At 42.9% G+C, this 22,978-nt stretch overlaps 1 protein-coding gene across 1 annotated transcript in view; it reads right to left on the bottom strand.

Moving 5' to 3' along the window:
- The window catches only part of LOC309701482 (uncharacterized protein), a 2,150,955-nt gene that overhangs the window by 1,516,163 nt on the left and 611,814 nt on the right, over positions 1-22,978 (bottom strand). The window contains exons 13-14 of the mRNA XM_082525718.1: positions 15,612-15,788; positions 4,073-4,249 (exon numbers count right to left, since the gene is read on the bottom strand). Coding sequence (XP_082381844.1) covers positions 4,073-4,249; positions 15,612-15,788 — 354 coding nt within the window. The remainder of the gene's footprint in view (positions 1-4,072; positions 4,250-15,611; positions 15,789-22,978) is intronic.

The raw sequence follows: 22,978 nt of genomic DNA, 5'->3' as shown, positions 1-22,978 counted from the left end.
TCCAACATGTTCTCAGGCAGAAGAAGCTGTCTTGTTATGAGGGAGAGAAGAAAAAGATTGAGGCACAGAAACCTGTTGAAAGAGAGATAAAGCAGCTAAAATCAGGTGTAAAAGTAAAGCAGAGGATGAGCTGAATAAAGGACACTCAAGGCTGGCTTGGAAAGGAATGAAGTCCATGGTGGGGATGCAGAACAAGGAGCAAAGATGAATGTGATGCTGAATCAGCAGAAGACTTGGACTCATTTGATTCCAGCTTTGATATCATTGATTTCAATGAAGAGCTTTGTGATTGTAGCAAAGGGCTGGTAGCTCTGAGAGTCCCACTGATGAGGTGTTTGTGTGGAAATCTCTTAGTGGGACCAAAGAGAGAAAAAGCCCTGGTCCTGATGCTGTGGGAGGGAAATGATTGAAGTGTGCTGTGAGGAACTGACTGGGAGATTTTCACACATTTTCCAGTCCTCCTTGGAACAACAGGAAGTTCCCAGCATATGGAAACAAAGGTTAAGTGTCCTATGGCACTCAGTGATGATGGTGCTGTGGCCCCACCACCTCCACCTCTTTGTAAAGGAACTAACTGTAATCTGAAGCTTCAAATGGAACTAAGACTTCCTCCACTAGGTGGCAGTGTCTGATGAGAAAGTGTTAGTGGAGCTGGCCTGGAGTCAGAAACAGGAAGATGCAGGATTTGGGCTGAAATGGGCAAAAGTGGTTAGCACTAGTGCCTTAGAGCAAGAAGGTTGTAGGTTGAAGCTTGTTGGTCAGCTGGGCCTTTCTGTGGAGGTTGGATGTTCTCCCACAGTCCAATGAAATGCTGCTTAGGTTCATTGGTGCTTCTACATTGGCTGTAGGTGTGGATGTGAGGGAGTGCTTCTCTGTCGCTCTCTGTTGGCCCTGTGATGGACTGCTCACCTGTGCAGGTGGACCACGCCTCTTGCCCTATGACAGCTAGGGCACAGGCTGCAGCCCTGTGAGCCTAAGCTGAATAAACAGTTAGCAAAAATGATCCATAGATGGCCTGAAATCCCCCAGTTAGCAGTTTGGTAGATAGCTATGACATGCTAATCCCATCCAGCAGCTGTATTCTACCTGTAAGCTGATCCCTGCTGAGCCAAAGCACTTTTTCATATACAAATTACAACCTTTAATAGAAACCTATTGGTCAGCATCTCATTAGCCTGCTGTTAGCTTCATTCCACAGAAAACTGAGAGAAACTAACAGAGTTGATAAAGAATAAAGAGAAATGTGCTGATTTAAAGCCTTTGAAGTGCTTCAGATGATCTCTGTCCACTTCTGTCCACTCATTCATTCATGTAAGCTTTCTAATGCAGCTTTGATCTTCACAGTCTGCTTGATGAAACTCATTCTAACCCTGAATGTCAGAGTGTTCCTGCTTCTCTTTCCCATCATTCATGCTGGCAGTGGAGGAGATTTGGATGTTGGACTGTGTTTTGGATGATGTGTGTATGTTTGTGTTGGACTGCTGTCTGTAAAGCAAACGCACATTTTGCTTTGGATTTCAGTGTCACACAGACTTTAAGGTGCAATGAAGAGTTTGAGAGTTTCATAGTGAATTTTCCAGTGGAGGATTTTTCTTCTTCTTTGAAGGTTTGAAATGTGAACATTGTTCTGCTGCAGTCAATGGACTAAACCAGAGAAGAAGAAAACAGACTTTACCATGAAGATCCTCAGTGTGGATCAGTATAATATCAGCCTGATGTCTGCAGTTTAGTGTCAGCACAACTTTCACATCATATTCATCTCAGCACAACTAAAACATGCTGACTGACCTCAGAGTTTCAAGTTTACATCCTGGACTCTCCAGGAAACCACACAGATGCTTCACTCCTGGATCCTGCAGCTTGTTGTTCCAGCTCAGCTCCAGTTGTCTCAGATGGGAGGGGTTGGACTTCAGTGCTGCTGCCAGATAATCACAGCTGATATCTGACAAACCACAGCTCTTCAATCTGTATAAAGAATGAAAGATGTAAGTTTATTAGACAAAGTGCTTGAAATCATTCAGTGTTTCATCATCTGTTCAGAGCTGAAGAAGGTTCAGAATGTAGAAGTTTAGAAAATGGAAACTCCAAACAGCTGAAGCCAACAGGAAGCAGCTTCAAACAAACACAACAAGAGAAAAAACTCTGAATGTTTCACATTAAAGTCGTACATTTCTCATAAAAACAGGACAAAGACTTGAAAAAGTCGTGTTTTTCCTTCCAGGAACCACATGGCTTCACTTTTAAAGGTGAAGTGTGACAGAAATGGACATATTTGAAGTCCAACACCTTTTTCCAGTCACATTATTAAAGCAGACAAACTACAAGCTCATTTTCATTCCAACAAGTCATCTTCTGACCTGGACTAACAACACTGGTCTCTATGTGCAGCTGGCTGTGAGACCAGTGCTCAGGGAGCGTCTACAAAGTGCAACACTGAAAGAACATCACACACTCATTTGCTTTCAGCACTTTCACACAAACATCTACTGTCATTATTGTCACCAAACTCTGTGGATCCTTTATTGCAAATTCAAATGGGATCAAATGGTCAGACAAAAGAGGGTTATGAGGAAATATGATGAAATGTTGTGTATTAGCAGCAAGTTATTGAATCTTTTTCCTCAGAAACCAAACAAAATGATTGACAAACATGTTTTTACAAACTCAGTGTTGGACTTGGATCAGCAGGATAAGCTGATGTTTAAAGGCATTCGAGTCTCGCTGTATGAGAGTCCAGTTCTTACTCAATATTTATGGATGATGTTCTTTCAGTGTTGCACTTTGTAGACGCTCCCTGAGCCTCACAGCCAGCTGCACATGGACCAGCTGACATTACCCAGCATTAGAGGCGGCTGTAAAAAATTCATGTTCCCATTTAAATGGTTTTAATTTGAATAAAACGATGTTGATTCATTCAATCCTGAATCGATGTTTAATATAAATGTATTTTGCCAGAATCTCAGGTTAAAGCTCACAAACTATTTCAACAAGCAGCAAACAGATAAAACAGTAAATGAGAGCAGCTAAACACACAAAGATGGAAACACAGAGCGTGGATCGTTCACTCGACGGCACGTACACGGACACGCCGTCGGGGCTGAAAGTGGACAGCTCACAGATCCTGAAGCTGCAGGTTTCATCTGTCTCCAACCAAAACTGAGTGAAGCAGCAGCAAAAGAAGATCCAAACTCTGCTTCACGTTTGATCAATATGCTCATGAATTCTCTCTGACTTTGGCTGTTCCTGCCTGCACAGCTCTCTCTCTCTCAGTGTACTCCAAGAACAGCTTCAAACATCTGTTTCTGCATCATTCACTGTTTATTAGCCACCAGTCTGCTGTTGTGTTCAGTGCTGTCGGCCTCTGACAGTAAAGCCTCATTTCTGCTGTTCCATGGAAACTTTTTAAAATGATGACAGATTACAAACTCTCAGCTGTGTCTGTAATCAAACCTCTGTAACTTTGCTTCACTTCAGCAGCATCAGCTCATGTTCACATGTTGCTTCATGGTTTGCTTCAGTTTTTGATCGACTGCAGAATATTTTGAAGGTTATCTGCTATAAAAAGCCAGAAGAGGAAAATCTGCTTCATGTGTTTCTGTTTGATCCTCAGTGACTTTGACACAAAGGCCTCTGCTGTGATGATCACACCTCTGATCAAGTCTCACAGTGTCACAACTGATAAATGATCAGAGTTAGAATATTTCTGACTGTCTGCTGTGTGCCGTGACCTTTGACCTGCTAAAGACAGTCAGCTGTGGATTATTCATTGTTGTGTCTGATACTTAGAACTGTGAGGAAGAAGCTACACAGTTAATCAGGGTCCCCTCTCTCTGAATCAGGAAAGGTGGGCAGGCCGCGTGTGGGCCGCGGGCCATACGTTGAGTATCACTGTTTGAAATGTGAACATTGTTCTGCTGCAGTCAATGGACTAAACCAGAGAAGAAGAAAACAGACTTTACCATGAAGATCCTCAGTGTGGATCAGTATAATATCAGCCTGATGTCTGCAGTTTAGTGTCAGCACAACTTTCACATCATATTCATCTCAGCACAACTAAAACATGCTGACTGACCCCAGAGTTTCAAGTTTACATCCTGGACTCTCCAGGAAACCACACAGATGCTTCACTCCTGGATCCTGCAGCTTGTTGTTGTCGCTCAGCTCCAGCTCTCTCAGATGGGAGGGGTTGGACTTCAGTGCTGCTGCCAGATAATCACAGCTGATCTCTGACAAACCACAGTTCCTCAATCTGTATAAAGAATGAAAGATGTAAGTTTATTAGACAAAGTGCTTGAAATCATTCAGTGTTTCATCATCTGTTCAGAGCTGAAGAAGGTTCAGAATGTAGAAGTTTAGAAAATGGAAACTCCAAACAGCTGAAGCCAACAGGAAGCAGCTTCAAACAAACACAACAAGAGAAAAAACTCTGAATGTTTCACATTAAAGTCGTACATTTCTCATAAAAACAGGACAAAGACTTGAAAAAGTCGTGTTTTTCCTTCCAGGAACCACATGGCTTCACTTTTAAAGGTGAAGTGTGAAAGAAATGGACATATTTGAAGTCCAACACCTTTTTCCAGTCACATTATTAAAGCAGACAAACTACAAGCTCATTTTCATTCCAACAAGTCATCTTCTGACCTGGACTAACAACACTGGTCTCTATGTGCAGCTGGCTGTGAGACCAGTGCTCAGGGAGCGTCTACAAAGTGCAACACTGAAAGAACATCACACACTCATTTGCTTCCAGCACTTTCACACAAACATCTACTGTCATTATTGTCACCAAACTCTGTGGATCCTTTATTGCAAATTCAAATGGGATCAAATGGTCAGACAAAAGAGGCTTATGAGGAAATATGATGAAATGTTGTGTATTAGCAGCAACTTATTGAATCTTTTTCCTCAAAAACCAAACAAAATGATTGACAAACATGTTTTTACAAACTCAGTGTTGGACTTGGATCAGCAGGATAAGCTGATGTTTAAAGGCATTTGAGTCTCGCTGTATGAGAGTCCAGTTCTTACTCAATATTTATGGATGATGTTCTTTCAGTGTTGCACTTTGTAGACGCTCCCTGAGCCTCACAGCCAGCTGCACATGGACCAGCTGACATTACCCAGCATTAGAGGCGGCTGTAAAAAATTCATGTTCCCATTTAAATGGTTTTAATTTGAATAAAACGATGTTGATTCATTCAATCCTGAATCGATGTTTAATATAAATGTATTTTGCCAGAATCTCAGGTTAAAGCTCACAAACTATTTCAACAAGCAGCAAACAGCTAAAACAGTAAATGAGAGCAGCTAAACACACAAAGATGGAAACACAGAGCGTGGATCGTTCACTCGACGGCACGTACACGGACACGCCGTCGGGGCTGAAAGTGGACAGCTCACAGATCCTGAAGCTGCAGGTTTCATCTGTCTCCAACCAAAACTGAGTGAAGCAGCAGCAAAAGAAGATCCAAACTCTGCTTCACGTTTGATCAATATGCTCATGAATTCTCTCTGACTTTGGCTGTTCCTGCCTGCACAGCTCTCTCTCTCTCAGTGTACTCCAAGAACAGCTTCAAACATCTGTTTCTGCATCATTCACTGTTTATTAGCCACCAGTCTGCTGTTGTGTTCAGTGCTGTCGGCCTCTGACAGTAAAGCCTCATTTCTGCTGTTCCATGGAAACTTTTTAAAATGATGACAGATTACAAACTCTCAGCTGTGTCTGTAATCAAACCTCTGTAACTTTGCTTCACTTCAGCAGCATCAGCTCATGTTCACATGTTGCTTCATGGTTTGCTTCAGTTTTTGATCGACTGCAGAATATTTTGAAGGTTATCTGCTATAAAAAGCCAGAAGAGGAAAATCTGCTTCATGTGTTTCTGTTTGATCCTCAGTGACTTTGACACAAAGGCCTCTGCTGTGATGATCACACCTCTGATCAAGTCTCACAGTGTCACAACTGATAAATGATCAGAGTTAGAATATTTCTGACTGTCTGCTGTGTGCCGTGACCTTTGACCTGCTAAAGACAGTCAGCTGTGCATTATTCATTGTTGTGTCTGATACTTAGAACTGTGAGGAAGAAGCTACACAGTTAATCAGGGTCCCCTCTCTCTGAATCAGGAAAGGTGGGCAGGCCGCGTGTGGGCCGCGGGCCATACGTTGAGTATCACTGTTTGAAATGTGAACATTGTTCTGCTGCAGTCAATGGACTAAACCAGAGAAGAAGAAAACAGACTTTACCATGAAGATCCTCAGTGTGGATCAGTATAATATCAGCCTGATGTCTGCAGTTTAGTGTCAGCACAACTTTCACATCATATTCATCTCAGCACAACTAAAACATGCTGACTGACCTCAGAGTTTCAAGTTTACATCCTGGACTCTCCAGGAAACCACACAGATGCTTCACTCCTGGATCCTGCAGGTTGTTCTTAGTTGAAGAAGAGGAGGAGTCATTACTCAGGTCCAGCTGTCTCAGATGGGAGGGGTTGGACTTCAGTGCTGCTGCCAGATAATCACAGCTGATCTCTGACAAACCACAGCTCTTCAATCTGTATAAAGAATGAAAGATGTAAGTTTATTAGACAAAGTGCTTGAAATCATTCAGTGTTTCATCATCTGTTCAGAGCTGAAGAAGGTTCAGAATGTAGAAGTTTAGAAAATGGAAACTCCAAACAGCTGAAGCCAACAGGAAGCAGCTTCAAACAAACACAACAAGAGAAAAAACTCTGAATGTTTCACATTAAAGTCGTACATTTCTCATAAAAACAGGACAAAGACTTGAAAAAGTCGTGTTTTTCCTTCCAGGAACCACATGGCTTCACTTTTAAAGGTGAAGTGTGACAGAAATGGACATATTTGAAGTCCAACACCTTTTTCCAGTCACATTATTAAAGCAGACAAACTACAAGCTCATTTTCATTCCAACAAGTCATCTTCTGACCTGGACTAACAACACTGGTCTCTATGTGCAGCTGGCTGTGAGACCAGTGCTCAGGGAGCGTCTACAAAGTGCAACACTGAAAGAACATCACACACTCATTTGCTTCCAGCACTTTCACACAAACATCTACTGTCATTATTGTCACCAAACTCTGTGGATCCTTTATTTCAAATTCAAATGGGATCAAATGGTCAGACAAAAGAGGGTTATGAGGAAATATGATGAAATGTTGTGTATTAGCAGCAAGTTATTGAATCATTTTCCTCAGAAACCAAACAAAATGATTGACAAACATGTTTTTACAAACTCAGTGTTGGACTTGGATCAGCAGGATAAGCTGATGTTTAAAGGCATTTGAGTCTCGCTGTATGAGAGTCCAGTTCTTACTCAATATTTATGGATGATGTTCTTTCAGTGTTGCACTTTGTCGACGCTCCCTGAGCCTCACAGCCAGCTGCACATGGACCAGCTGACATTACCCAGCATTAGAGGCGGCTGTAAAAAATTCATGTTCCCATTTAAATGGTTTTAATTTGAATAAAACGATGTTGATTCATTCAATCCTGAATCGATGTTTAATATAAATGTATTTTGCCAGAATCTCAGGTTAAAGCTCACAAACTATTTCAACAAGCAGCAAACAGATAAAACAGTAAATGAGAGCAGCTAAACACACAAAGATGGAAACACAGAGCGTGGATCGTTCACTCGACGGCACGTACACGGACATGCCGTCGGGGCTGAAAGTGGACAGCTCACAGATCCTGAAGCTGCAGGTTTCATCTGTCTCCAACCAAAACTGAGTGAAGCAGCAGCAAAAGAAGATCCAAACTCTGCTTCACGTTTGATCAATATGCTCATGAATTCTCTCTGACTTTGGCTGTTCCTGCCTGCACAGCTCTCTCTCTCTCAGTGTACTCCAAGAACAGCTTCAAACATCTGTTTCTGCATCATTCACTGTTTATTAGCCACCAGTCTGCTGTTGTGTTCAGTGCTGTCAGCCTCTGACAGTAAAGCCTCATTTCTGCTGTTCCATGGAAACTTTTTAAAATGATGACAGATTACAAACTCTCAGCTGTGTCTGTAATCAAACCTCTGTAACTTTGCTTCACTTCAGCAGCATCAGCTCATGTTCACATGTTGCTTCATGGTTTGCTTCAGTTTTTGATCGACTGCAGAATATTTTGAAGGTTATCTGCTATAAAAAGCCAGAAGAGGAAAATCTGCTTCATGTGTTTCTGTTTGATCCTCAGTGACTTTGACACAAAGGCCTCTGCTGTGATGATCACACCTCTGATCAAGTCTCACAGTGTCACAACTGATAAATGATCAGAGTTAGAATATTTCTGACTGTCTGCTGTGTGCCGTGACCTTTGACCTGCTAAAGACAGTCAGCTGTGGATTATTCATTGTTGTGTCTGATACTTAGAACTGTGAGGAAGAAGCTACACAGTTAATCAGGGTCCCCTCTCTCTGAATCAGGAAAGGTGGGCAGGCCGCGTGTGGGCCGCGGGCCATACGTTGAGTATCACTGTTTGAAATGTGAACATTGTTCTGCTGCAGTCAATGGACTAAACCAGAGAAGAAGAAAACAGACTTTACCATGAAGATCCTCAGTGTGGATCAGTATAATATCAGCCTGATGTCTGCAGTTTAGTGTCAGCACAACTTTCACATCATATTCATCTCAGCACAACTAAAACATGCTGACTGACCTCAGAGTTTCAAGTTTACATCCTGGACTCTCCAGGAAACCACACAGATGCTTCACTCCTGGATCCTGCAGGTTGTTGTTGTTTCTCAGCTCCAGCTCTCTCAGATGGGAGGGGTTGGACTTCAGTGCTGCTGCCAGATAATCACAGCTGATCTCTGACAAACCACAGCTCTTCAATCTGTATAAAGAATGAAAGATGTAAGTTTATTAGACAAAGTGCTTGAAATCATTCAGTGTTTCATCATCTGTTCAGAGCTGAAGAAGGTTCAGAATGTAGAAGTTTAGAAAATGGAAACTCCAAACAGCTGAAGCCAACAGGAAGCAGCTTCAAACAAACACAACAATAGAAAAAACTCTGAATGTTTCACATTAAAGTCGTACATTTCTCATAAAAACAGGACAAAGACTTGAAAAAGTCGTGTTTTTCCTTCCAGGAACCACATGGCTTCACTTTTAAAGGTGAAGTGTGACAGAAATGGACATATTTGAAGTCCAACACCTTTTTCCAGTCACATTATTAAAGCAGACAAACTACAAGCTCATTTTCATTCCAACAAGTCATCTTCTGACCTGGACTAACAACACTGGTCTCTATGTGCAGCTGGCTGTGAGACCAGTGCTCAGGGAGCGTCTACAAAGTGCAACACTAAAAGAACATCACACACTCATTTGCTTCCAGCACTTTCACACAAACATCTACTGTCATTATTGTCACCAAACTCTGTGGATCCTTTATTGCAAATTCAAATGGGATCAAATGGTCAGACAAAAGAGGGTTATGAGGAAATATGATGAAATGTTGTGTATTAGCAGCAAGTTATTGAATCTTTTTCCTCAGAAACCAAACAAAATGATTGACAAACATGTTTTTACAAACTCAGTGTTGGACTTGGATCAGCAGGATAAGCTGATGTTTAAAGGCATTTGAGTCTCGCTGTATGAGAGTCCAGTTCTTACTCAATATTTATGGATGATGTTCTTTCAGTGTTGCACTTTGTTTGGCACAAAATGAAATTATTTGGCCTCTCAGATGCTTTTAGAGATTCCCAAAATGACTGATGATGACATCTCTGGGGTCTGATTGATAGAAAAAAAATGTCTTTGAGACCTTTTGTAACTTACAAACTCTTCATCTGCTAACAACACTGAGTTGAATCTCCATGGCTGATAGTTGGAGCAGGCATCAGGAATACACATTGAAAAAACAAGAGGAGAAATCACCAGAGTCTTATAATCACATTCTGTAACTAAAGGGAGACGTTTTTCTATACAAATATATGTTTTATGGACATTAGAAAAAAAAAGAGTATTGACGTGAAGCAGGATTATGAAATCTCCATACATCAGCCAGCCCATAATTATCAAGAAAGCTCTGAATGACGCATGCTGACTTTGGACTAAGTGTACTTTTGTGTGAACTGTGGTCCATAGCAGATAATGAGCAGTTTAGGTCTCCCTCAAAGATGATATTGTGTGATGACATATTGGGGAGCCGCGCAAAGACATTAGTGAAAAATCTGTGATCGTCCCAATTAGAGGCGTAGATATTTGCTAAGATCAAATGAAAACCATAAACTATATTTTCTGCACTTAAAATCCTGTAATTTTCTCATAAATCGACAGTGCGGCTTATGGATGAATTCTGGTTGTGCTTACTGACCTCGAACCGATTTTATGTGCTACACGGCGCTCACAAACCTTTCAAAAGATGTTTTGGTACGACTTTGCTCAGCTACGAGGCCGCACCGCTTGATGGATTGTTGGAGCATTACAGCTACGAGGAGCCTCGCGGAGTGATACGTACTCTGCTTCAACGTAATATTACTGTATTGAGTGTGTATAAGGACCATAAATGGCACCTGTAAGAGACACGGTTACAAAGAGGGTTTCAAACTCCAGGCTGTCAGTCACGCAGTAGAACCTGGGAACAGAGCAGCTGCTTGTTATTATGCTCAGCGTCTGTTTACATTTTGACTGCACGATTGTGAGCTTTTTGTTATGCACAAAAACAACATTGTTTTCTTTTATTTATGGAGCATTATTATTTAATAAATGCTGATCATTTATTTCTGAGTAATTGTTTCATGTACATCTACGCTGTATGTTAATAAATGTGCCTGTGTGAGATTTGGGACACAGCTTTGACTAAGAACTCTCTTTTTGTTCGAACTTTCTGGCTTTAAAAATATCGAGATATATATCGTATATTGCCATCCAGCTAAAGAATATCGAGATATGAACTTTGGGTCATATCGCCCAGTCGTAATATTGCAATAGGTTGTCCGTTAAACTCAAGCGGGGCTTGGGCCCTGGCACGGCGTAGCCACACAATCCTGGTAGTAGTGACGCTCGGCTATGACGGCGTGCGGGTTACCAGCTGGCTTTCTCAGGATAGGGCTCCTGTGTGAGCGGTCGACAATAACGTCTTTATCCATACCCAGCACTTCACGTAGTAGCACGGATACGGCCGTGGAGGAGCTCGAGTCCAGGCCCTCTGGGATCCCTATGATGTGGATGTTAGCTCTTCGCTTCCTGCCTTCATCACATTTATCCTTCAGGTCAGACAGCTCCTCCTTCATACTCTCTACTGTAGACTGCAGGGTGGTCACCTCATCGCTCCACATTGACAGCCCATCCTCAGCTTCTTTCACTCTAACCTTTACTCCATCAACTTCGCCGCACGTCGCCGCCATGCTGTTAGCGATCTCATTTCTCAGTCCTTGCACGTCAGCCCTTATATTGTCAAAATCTTCTTTCAATGCATTTCTGAGTTCTTCTTTTAACAGCGTACTAATGTCCTCTTTAATGGATTGAAGAAGCTCCAATTTTAGAGCAGTAGGATCCACATCACGCGCGTCTGTTGAGTCTGCTCTTCAGCGGCCGTAGAGCTGGACGCTGCCCTTTGGCCATCATCGATACTCTCGCCCGAGATCGCACCGGGGCTAAAATATTCACCTGCTCAGCTGTTTTTGATCAGTTTGAGCCCATGTGGTTTGATCAGGTGGAGGAACGATGTGATGCTATAAAGACATCATCTTGTCCAAATGATGTTGTTCCAACACGTGTTTAAAAAGATTTTAAAGGTTGTTGGTTCCGACATCTTAGCGATTTTTAACAGCAGTCTTAGTTCAGGTGTTGTACAGCCTGTTTTAAACATGCTGTTGTACAGCCTGTACTAAAAACCTGATCTGGATCCTCTGTCTGCTCAAACTTCAGGCCTATTTCAAAGCTTCCCTTCCTGTCGAAGATTTTGTAAAAGATTATATTTGTTCAGCTGCAATCTGTTGTAAAGGTTTCAGTCTGGTTTTAAAGCTCTTCACAGCACTGAAACTGCACTTTGGAAAGTTCTTAATGATCTTTTATCAGCCACTGATCAGGAGACTCCGCTGTGCTTTTGGATCTGACTGCTGCCTTGACCACAGCATCTTGACCTCACCATTGGAGCATGGCGGCATCAAGGGCGCTCTATTAGACTGGTTCAGCTCTTTTATTAAATCGCATTATTACATTTGGGGCTTATATTTGACGGCAATTTGAAAAACAGCTGAGCTCAGTTGTACAGCGGTCTTTCTTCAAACTGAGGCTTTTATCTAAGGTGAGATCATTTATATCTTTTAAAAACCTTGAACGGGCGATCCACGTTTTCATGACGTCCCAGCTGGATTATTGTAACTCCTTATATGTTGGAGTTAGTGGGACCTGCCTGGCAAGACTGCAGCTGGTCCAGAAAGCTGCAGCTCGTCTTCTGACACAAGCTCAAAGACATTTATCGTCCCAACAACCACATATACGCTGGTCCCTCGCTGTAACACAGTTCACCTTTGGCGGCCTCGCTGTTTCGCTGATCTTTTTTGTGCAATTTTGCATGTTTTTGTTTTTTACAGCGCATTGTGTTCTGCGTCCTGATTGGCTGTAGACCATTGTCAGCCAATCTCGTGCCGTGTCTCCTGTACAGTACAGAATGTGTTCAAATTTACAGCAGTGTGACTCTGCAGTGCTGCACTGTATGTTTGTACGTTTTGTCCCCAACAAACAACAATGATGACGAGACGTTTTGCACCTGTGGTAGCAGCCAAAGGCAGAGGAAGATGCTGACCATCATAGTTTCAACAAGGAGGCAAAAAGGTTGTAACTGTCCACAACAAGAACATCGTAAGGATGGAGTCAGCTTTGGCTTTGTGGCTCAGTGACCGCAGGAAAAAGAACATCGTGCTGGACACCAACATTATCTGCAGAAAAACTCAAAAGCTTTATGAAACTTTACCTGACAGCGAGGAGCCCAGGCCATGGACGAGTGCTCCTCACACAGAACCAAGCTCATTTAATGCCAGCAAAGGCTGATTTGACACGTTTCAGAAACACTTTGCTTTCACTCTTTAATAATGAACTTATTTTTCTATGAAGGTTTGAACTTTGTTTAAACAAGAGAGAAAAGTGTGAAAATGTTCATGCCTGTCTGAGAAAAGTGTAGAAAGTGTGCAGTGAGGGTTTAACTGCCTTAAAACTTCTATAATACTTGTAAAACATAAAGCTGCTACTTCATTCTGAGACTTATTTTTAGAACGTAACTCGATAAACGAGCGACCACAGTACTGTATTGTGTTTATTTTGAAAACTCTCAACAGGATCTTCAGATTTATTTTGAAAGCTTTATCTGGAAAACATACAAACACATAAGCAGGAAACAAAGAGCGTGATATGAAACGATAGACGTTTTCATATGGTCATCATATATACATCGTTCTATCGAACAGCCCCAGCTCCTGCTGTCAGTCTCTGTAAATCTGCTCTGAAAACACATTTGTATTCACTGGCTTTTAATACAGCATGAGAGTTATTTGATATTTGATGTGTGATATTAATATTAGGAGTTATTTTAATCGTTATCTTGGATTCTTGTACAGCACTGTGGTCAACGCTGCTGCTGTAATTAATGTGCTATAAACACATAAACAATCTGCAGTTAAACATCCAAAACTAAAGATGTGATCGCTGCCTTTAGAAAATGTGCTGATGCACAAGATATCAGCTCCATTAAGGTGGAATGTGGCCGTGTTAGAAACATGTTGGAAGAAGTTTGAAGCTGAAACTGTGAAGCTGAGAGTGAAAGAGCTCCAGCGTCTGTCACAGGAAACTTTCTTATTTCCACACTGATGAAAGCATCAAGCTTTGATTTCCTGCTGCTTTTATTGAGTCACACTGTGAAACTGAGCCACAGCTGAACCAGCATCCCTGTACAGCAGACACTTACAGCGCTTGGCTGCTTCCATTGGACCCTCTGCACAGAGCTTCAGTTTCCTCTTCTGGTCCCAAAGTGCAGAACAACAAGGTTTCAAACAGCTTCGTTCCAGCAGCATCAGCCACAGACATGCATAGAGAATCCTTTGGTTGTGTTGTGTGTTTGCATATCTGCTGTGTTGCTTTGTGAGGATGGATCATCTCCTGCAGCTCCAGATAAACAAGCTGGACCTGAACCTGGTAGCTTCACTTAGAAGACACTTGTGACGGGAACGTGTGAGAAGTTTTGTGCAGACAAGTGTGGATTTAGAGTGTGGGACGAGCTCTCCACAGTCTTTGTGGAGATCCACATTCTGCATACTGCCTGTGAGAAGCTGCAGACATTTGTCCTCCAAATCCACTGAGCAGCTGCTCGTGGTGGTATTAGCTTCATGTGTGCGTGTTAGCATGAAGCCTCGGTCACACTCTGCTGTGGACACGGTCACGGACAGCTGGACGCCTGATGGATGAGTCGTCCTTCCTGTTAAACTTCTTTGAGCATGAGAAGAGCATGAGAAGCTCAGTGGACACTGTTCAGGGTTTTAACTCTCGCTTTCACTTCAGCTTCACCAACAACAGCACAAGCAGAGCAGCCCACTGCCTGCATGGCTGGGACAGCGCCCCCTGGTGACTGTAAACCACTACAACATGTAGACGGCCGTCTGCAGGCTGGATGTAGCACCACCGCAGAGACGTGCTGCAGCTCTGTTTAGTTACCCAGCTGACAGCAGAGGCTGTAGTTTACTGTTACCAACATGGAAAACTGAAGCTTCACCAGCTGGAGCTACAGAGCTGGAGAACAAAGGAGACTGAGAGGCCAGAATGATGTGGGAGGAAACATCAAGAGCCTGTTTGAAAGGAGACACATGTGGATGCTGTGCCAGTCTGTGGTCTGTCAGAAGTCAGCTGAGTCACACTGCAAGAAGCTGCAGAATCTCAGAGGAGGAGATTTGGAAGTGTTTGTGGGACAAACTGGACTCAAAGAAAGAAGATGTTTGTGAAGTCTTTGGTGGAGGTGAGCAGTGTGAAGCAGAACACATGCAGATGAATCAGGAGGGAACAAACTGAGTGGGCGGAGCTGTCTGAGCCCCGCCCACACAGACACAGCTCCTCTCTGGAGCTAAACTTCTGCTTCATCTCCGCCTCTTTTCTTCATCCTCCACCTCTCTTTTCTCTTCTTCAGTGTTCTGCAGCCACGGAGCCTCACAGCCGTTAGCACGCCCATACCTGAGCAGCTAGCATTACCCAGCATGCCGTGCAGCAGTGTCAGTTTGTAAATGTGCAAGAATTCCTGCTCCAAACTGTTTCACAGAGTGCTGTGTGCCGTGACCTTTGACCTGCTAAAGGCAGTCAGCTGTGGATTATTCATTGTTGTGTCTGATACTTAGAACTGTGAGGAAGAAGCTACACAGTTAATCAGGGTCCCCTCTCTCTGAATCAGGAAAGGTGGGCAGGCCGCGTGTGGGCCGCGGGCCATACGTTGAGTATCACTGTTTGAAATGTGAACATTGTTCTGCTGCAGTCAATGGACTAAACCAGAGAAGAAGAAAACAGACTTTACCATGAAGATCCTCAGTGTGGATCAGTATAATATCAGCCTGATGTCTGCAGTTTAGTGTCAGCACAACTTTCACATCATATTCATCTCAGCACAACTAAAACATGCTGACTGACCTCAGAGTTTCAAGTTTACATCCTGGACTCTCCAGGAAACCACACAGATGCTTCACTCCTGGATCCTGCAGGTTGTAGTTGTCGCTCAGGTCCAGCTCTCTCAGATGGGAGGGGTTGGACTTCAGTGCTGCTGCCAGATAATCACAGCTGATCTCTGACAAACCACAGCCCCTCAATCTGTATAAAGAATGAAAGATGTAAGTTTATTAGACAAAGTGCTTGAAATCATTCAGTGTTTCATCATCTGTTCAGAGCTGAAGAAGGTTCAGAATGTAGAAGTTTAGAAAATGGAAACTCCAAACAGCTGAAGCCAACAGGAAGCAGCTTCAAACAAACACAACAAGAGAAAAAACTCTGAATGTTTCACATTAAAGTCGTACATTTCTAACAAGAGTATTTTAAAGACAGAGTCACTGATGATCATCTTCTGCCCAGTAAAACTTTGGTTTTCCACATGTGAGTGTTAATGATGCACAAAGACTGTGAGTGCAAAGAGGGAGCGAGGAGGATGACAGAGAGATGGTACAGGAGCATCAAGAACCCGGCGAGGAAATGAGCAGAAGGACTTTGGAGCCTGTTGGATTGAAGCTTTCACAGAGACGTGTTTGACTGGACACCACCAGGACAGACTTTTAATCCCAGGATTTGGATGAGCTTTCTGTCTTTATGGTCACAAATGATGCTGTAACTCTGTGACTGTCCTGGAACTGTCAGCAGTGTGGTTTCGTCCTTTTGACCTGAGTTTCCACAGCTCTTATAACAGCAGTGTACATTCAGACTGAGACACGCTTCAGTCTGTATGGACCTGTTTCTGTAGCTGCCACCATCATTCTACGGTCGTGTCCAAATTCATGGGCTGCATCCTCCCGAGGACCCGGCCTTTGCGGTCTACGTGGGCTGGGTCCTCAGAAGGTCGGGTAGGCTGGAAATAAACGGCTGGGGAAATTGGACGGTCTAGCCTTCTGATTAGCGTCACCGCTGTCTCGGTGGAGTTTAATAAACTCAGCCGTCTGCTTCTTGCTATCTAAAATATAACAGGACACTGGCGTAAATTCTCGACCGTCTCATACTTCTGTTTAATCAGTTTTCTGTTTGACGTTTAGTCAGCTCTGTAAAGACCAAGGAGGAACCCACCTGGGGGATTAATAAAGTTTTATTTTATCTAATCTAATAACTTTAATCTCAGCCAAACCGATTTACTCACGAACAAACAAAACACTGAAAAAAGCCAAACAATAACATTTTGAGGTTGTCTAAGTGACTTATATATCACGTTTAACCTGAGTAGCGAAAGTCCGCGGTGATCTGAAAATGATGTGCCGGGAGTTGTGCCGTTCTCGGCGGCTTCAGTGACCCTCGAGCTCCCGGCGAGCTATCGAGCTGGTGGGTAGCAGACGTCTCCGAAAACGTCGAAGCACTTTTGGAAATATGCGGTATCTTGATAAACCGAGCAGATATTTGATGTTTACACAGCTACTTTCTCGCCTGAAAATATGTTAAAAGTTTATTTTGTGACGAAAAAGATTAGTATGAGTAATTTTAAAACTTAGTAGCGGCCGCCATTGTTGGAAACTGGAGTTTGGCTGGGCCGCGCTATGAATTCTGGGATATGGTAGGCCACGAAGGACACACCCGACCCATCCTTCAAATTCGGGGAAAAGGAGGACGCATTTGTTGGCTGCATTCGGAGGAGTCTACGAATTTGGACAGCCTTCGACGTGTCGCTGTGACGTAATCGGTCTACAAATGCGGCCTCAGAAGGATGCAGCCCATGAATTTGGACACGACCTACATGTTTGTACATCAGCTTATCAAATACTGTCTGCTGTCTTCATTTATTACTCTTCACCTGCTTCACTGTCACTGTGTGGGCGGAGCTGCCTGAGCCCCACCCACACAGACACAGCTCCTCTCTAGAGTTAAACTTCTGCTTCATCTCCGCCTCTTTTCTTCATCCTCCACCTCTCTTTTCTCTTCTTCAGTGTTCTGCAGCCACAGAGTCTCACAGCCGTTAGCACGGCCATACCTGAGCAGCTAGCATTACCCAGCATGCCGTGCAGCAGTGTCAGTTTGTAAATGTGCAAGAATTCCTGCTCCAAACTGTTTCCCAGAGTGCTGTGTGCCGTGACCTTTGACCTGCTAAAGGCAGTCAGCTGTGGATTAGTCATTGTTGTGTCTGATACTTAGAACTGTGAGGAAGAAGCTACACAGTTAATCAGGGTCCCCTCTCTCTGAATCAGGAAAGGTGGGCAGGCCGCGTGTGGGCCGCGGGCCATACGTTGAGTATCACTGTTTGAAATGTGAACATTGTTCTGCTGCAGTCAATGGACTAAACCAGAGAAGAAGAAAACAGACTTTACCATGAAGATCCTCAGTGTGGATCAGTATAATATCAGCCTGATGTCTGCAGTTTAGTGTCAGCACAACTTTCACATCATATTCATCTCAGCACAACTAAAACATGCTGACTGACCTCAGAGTTTCAAATCGACATCGTGGATTCTCCCGAAAATCACACAGATGCTTCACTCCTGAACCCTTCAGGTTGCTGTAGGTTCCACTCAGGTCCACCTCTGTGGGATACGAGGGGTTGGACTTCAGTGCTGCTGCCAGATAATCAAGGCCAATATCTGACAAACCACAGCCCATCAATCTGTATAAAGAATGAAAGATGTAAGTTTATTAGACAAAGTGCTTGAAATCATTCAGTGTTTCATCATCTGTTCAGAGCTGAAGAAGGTTCAGAATGTAGAAGTTTAGAAAATGGAAACTCCAAACAGCTGAAGCCAACAGGAAGCAGCTTCAAACAAACACAACAAGAGAAAAAACTCTGAATGTTTCACATTAAAGTCGTACATTTCTCATAAAAACAGGACAAAGACTTGAAAAAGTCGTGTTTTTCCTTCCAGGAACCACATGGCTTCACTTTTAAAGGTGAAGTGTGACAGAAATGGACATATTTGAAGTCCAACACCTTTTTCCAGTCACATTATTAAAGCAGACAAACTACAAGCTCATTTTCATTCCAACAAGTCATCTTCTGACCTGGACTAACAACACTGGTCTCTATGTGCAGCTGGCTGTGAGACCAGTGCTCAGGGAGCGTCTACAAAGTGCAACACTGAAAGAACATCACACACTCATTTGCTTCCAGCACTTTCACACAAACATCTACTGTCATCATTGTCACCAAACTCTGTGGATCCTTTATTGCAAATTCAAATGGGATCAAATGGTCAGACAAAAGAGGGTTATGAGGAAATATGATGAAATGTTGTGTATTAGCAGCAAGTTATTGAATCTTTTTCCTCAGAAACCAAACAAAATGATTGACAAACATCTTTTTACAAACTCAGTGTTGGACTTGGATCAGCAGGATAAGCTGATGTTTAAAGGCATTTGAGTCTCGCTGTATGAGAGTCCAGTTCTTACTCAATATTTATGGATGATGTTCTTTCAGTGTTGCACTTTGTCGACGCTCCCTGAGCCTCACAGCCAGCTGCACATGGACCAGCTGACATTACCCAGCATTAGAGGCGGCTGTAAAAAATTCATGTTCCCATTTAAATGGTTTTAATTTGAATAAAACGATGTTGATTCATTCAATCCTGAATCGATGTTTAATATAAATGTATTTTGCCAGAATCTCAGGTTAAAGCTCACAAACTATTTCAACAAGCAGCAAACAGCTAAAACAGTAAATGAGAGCAGCTAAACACACAAAGATGGAAACACAGAGCGTGGATCGTTCACTCGACGGCACGTACACGGACACGCCGTCGGGGCTGAAAGTGGACAGCTCACAGATCCTGAAGCTGCAGGTTTCATCTGTCTCCAACCAAAACTGAGTGAAGCAGCAGCAAAAGAAGATCCAAACTCTGCTTCACGTTTGATCAATATGCTCATGAATTCTCTCTGACTTTGGCTGTTCCTGCCTGCACAGCTCTCTCTCTCTCAGTGTACTCCAAGAACAGCTTCAAACATCTGTTTCTGCATCATTCACTGTTTATTAGCCACCAGTCTGCTGTTGTGTTCAGTGCTGTCGGCCTCTGACAGTAAAGCCTCATTTCTGCTGTTCCATGGAAACTTTTTAAAATGATGACAGATTACAAACTCTCAGCTGTGTCTGTAATCAAACCTCTGTAACTTTGCTTCACTTCAGCAGCATCAGCTCATGTTCACATGTTGCTTCATGGTTTGCTTCAGTTTTTGATCGACTGCAGAATATTTTGAAGGTTATCTGCTATAAAAAGCCAGAAGAGGAAAATCTGCTTCATGTGTTTCTGTTTGATCCTCAGTGACTTTGACACAAAGGCCTCTGCTGTGATGATCACACCTCTGATCAAGTCTCACAGTGTCACAACTGATAAATGATCAGAGTTAGAATATTTCTGACTGTCTGCTGTGTGCCGTGACCTTTGACCTGCTAAAGACAGTCAGCTGTGGATTATTCATTGTTGTGTCTGATACTTAGAACTGTGAGGAAGAAGCTACACAGTTAATCAGGGTCCCCTCTCTCTGAATCAGGAAAGGTGGGCAGGCCGCGTGTGGGCCGCGGGCCATACGTTGAGCATCACTGTTTGAAATGTGAACATTGTTCTGCTGCAGTCAATGGACTAAACCAGAGAAGAAGAAAACAGACTTTACCATGAAGATCCTCAGTGTGGATCAGTATAATATCAGCCTGATGTCTGCAGTTTAGTGTCAGCACAACTTTCACATCATATTCATCTCAGCACAACTAAAACATGCTGACTGACCTCAGAGTTTCAAGTTTACATCCTGGACTCTCCAGGAAACCACACAGATGCTTCACTCCTGGATCCTTCAGGTGGTTCTTACTCAGATCCAGCTCTCTCAGATGGGAGGGGTTGGACTTCAGTGCTGCTGCCAGATAATCACAGCTGATCTCTGACAAACCACAGCTCTTCAATCTGTATAAAGAATGAAAGATGTAAGTTTATTAGACAAAGTGCTTGAAATCATTCAGTGTTTCATCATCTGTTCAGAGCTGAAGAAGGTTCAGAATGTAGAAGTTTAGAAAATGGAAACTCCAAACAGCTGAAGCCAACAGGAAGCAGCTTCAAACAAACACAACAAGAGAAAAAACTCTGAATGTTTCACATTAAAGTCGTACATTTCTCATAAAAACAGGACAAAGACTTGAAAAAGTCGTGTTTTTCCTTCCAGGAACCACATGGCTTCACTTTTAAAGGTGAAGTGTGACAGAAATGGACATATTTGAAGTCCAACACCTTTTTCCAGTCACATTATTAAAGCAGACAAACTACAAGCTCATTTTCATTCCAACAAGTCATCTTCTGACCTGGACTAACAACACTGGTCTCTATGTGCAGCTGGCTGTGAGACCAGTGCTCAGGGAGCGTCTACAAAGTGCAACACTGAAAGAACATCACACACTCATTTGCTTCCAGCACTTTCACACAAACATCTACTGTCATTATTGTCACCAAACTCTGTGGATCCTTTATTGCAAATTCAAATGGGATCAAATGGTCAGACAAAAGAGGGTTATGAGGAAATATGATGAAATGTTGTGTATTAGCAGCAAGTTATTGAATCTTTTTCCTCAGAAACCAAACAAAATGATTGACAAACATCTTTTTACAAACTCAGTGTTGGACTTGGATCAGCAGGATAAGCTGATGTTTAAAGGCATTTGAGTCTCGCTGTATGAGAGTCCAGTTCTTACTCAATATTTATGGATGATGTTCTTTCAGTGTTGCACTTTGTCGACGCTCCCTGAGCCTCACAGCCAGCTGCACATGGACCAGCTGACATTACCCAGCATTAGAGGCGGCTGTAAAAAATTCATGTTCCCATTTAAATGGTTTTAATTTGAATAAAACGATGTTGATTCATTCAATCCTGAATCGATGTTTAATATAAATGTATTTTGCCAGAATCTCAGGTTAAAGCTCACAAACTATTTCAACAAGCAGCAAACAGATAAAACAGTAAATGAGAGCAGCTAAACACACAAAGATGGAAACACAGAGCGTGGATCGTTCACTCCACGGCACGTACACGGACACGCCGTCGGGGCTGAAAGTGGACAGCTCACAGATCCTGAAGCTGCAGGTTTCATCTGTCTCCAACCAAAACTGAGTGAAGCAGCAGCAAAAGAAGATCCAAACTCTGCTTCACGTTTGATCAATATGCTCATGAATTCTCTCTGACTTTGGCTGTTCCTGCCTGCACAGCTCTCTCTCTCTCAGTGTACTCCAAGAACAGCTTCAAACATCTGTTTCTGCATCATTCACTGTTTATTAGCCACCAGTCTGCTGTTGTGTTCAGTGCTGTCGGCCTCTGACAGTAAAGCCTCATTTCTGCTGTTCCATGGAAACTTTTTAAAATGATGACAGATTACAAACTCTCAGCTGTGTCTGTAATCAAACCTCTGTAACTTTGCTTCACTTCAGCAGCATCAGCTCATGTTCACATGTTGCTTCATGGTTTGCTTCAGTTTTTGATCGACTGCAGAATATTTTGAAGGTTATCTGCTATAAAAAGCCAGAAGAGGAAAATCTGCTTCATGTGTTTCTGTTTGATCCTCAGTGACTTTGACACAAAGGCCTCTGCTGTGATGATCACACCTCTGATCAAGTCTCACAGTGTCACAACTGATAAATGATCAGAGTTAGAATATTTCTGACTGTCTGCTGTGTGCCGTGACCTTTGACCTGCTAAAGACAGTCAGCTGTGGATTAGTCATTGTTGTGTCTGATACTTAGAACTGTGAGGAAGAAGCTACACAGTTAATCAGGGTCCCCTCTCTCTGAATCAGGAAAGGTGGGCAGGCCGCGTGTGGGCCGCGGGCCATACGTTGAGTATCACTGTTTGAAATGTGAACATTGTTCTGCTGCAGTCAATGGACTAAACCAGAGAAGAAGAAAACAGACTTTACCATGAAGATCCTCAGTGTGGATCAGTATAATATCAGCCTGATGTCTGCAGTTTAGTGTCAGCACAACTTTCACATCATATTCATCTCAGCACAACTAAAACATGCTGACTGACCTCAGAGTTTCAAGTTTACATCCTGGACTCTCCAGGAAACCACACAGATGCTTCACTCCTGGACCCTGCAGGTTGTTGTTGGAGCTCAGGTCCAGCTCTCTCAGATGGGAGGGGTTGGACTTCAGTGCTGCTGCCAGATAATCACAGCTGATCTTTGACAAACCACAGTCCTTCAATCTGTATAAAGAATGAAAGATGTAAGTTTATTAGACAAAGTGCTTGAAATCATTCAGTGTTTCATCATCTGTTCAGAGCTGAAGAAGGTTCAGAATGTAGAAGTTTAGAAAATGGAAACTCCAAACAGCTGAAGCCAACAGGAAGCAGCT

This window comes from Aulonocara stuartgranti (genome assembly GCF_965226115.1).
Source record: "Aulonocara stuartgranti genome assembly, chromosome: 23".
Taxonomy (NCBI): Eukaryota; Metazoa; Chordata; class Actinopteri; order Cichliformes; family Cichlidae; genus Aulonocara; species Aulonocara stuartgranti.
The sequence above is the reverse complement of the archived record's forward strand: the minus strand, read 5'-3'. Positions and strand labels throughout refer to the sequence as shown.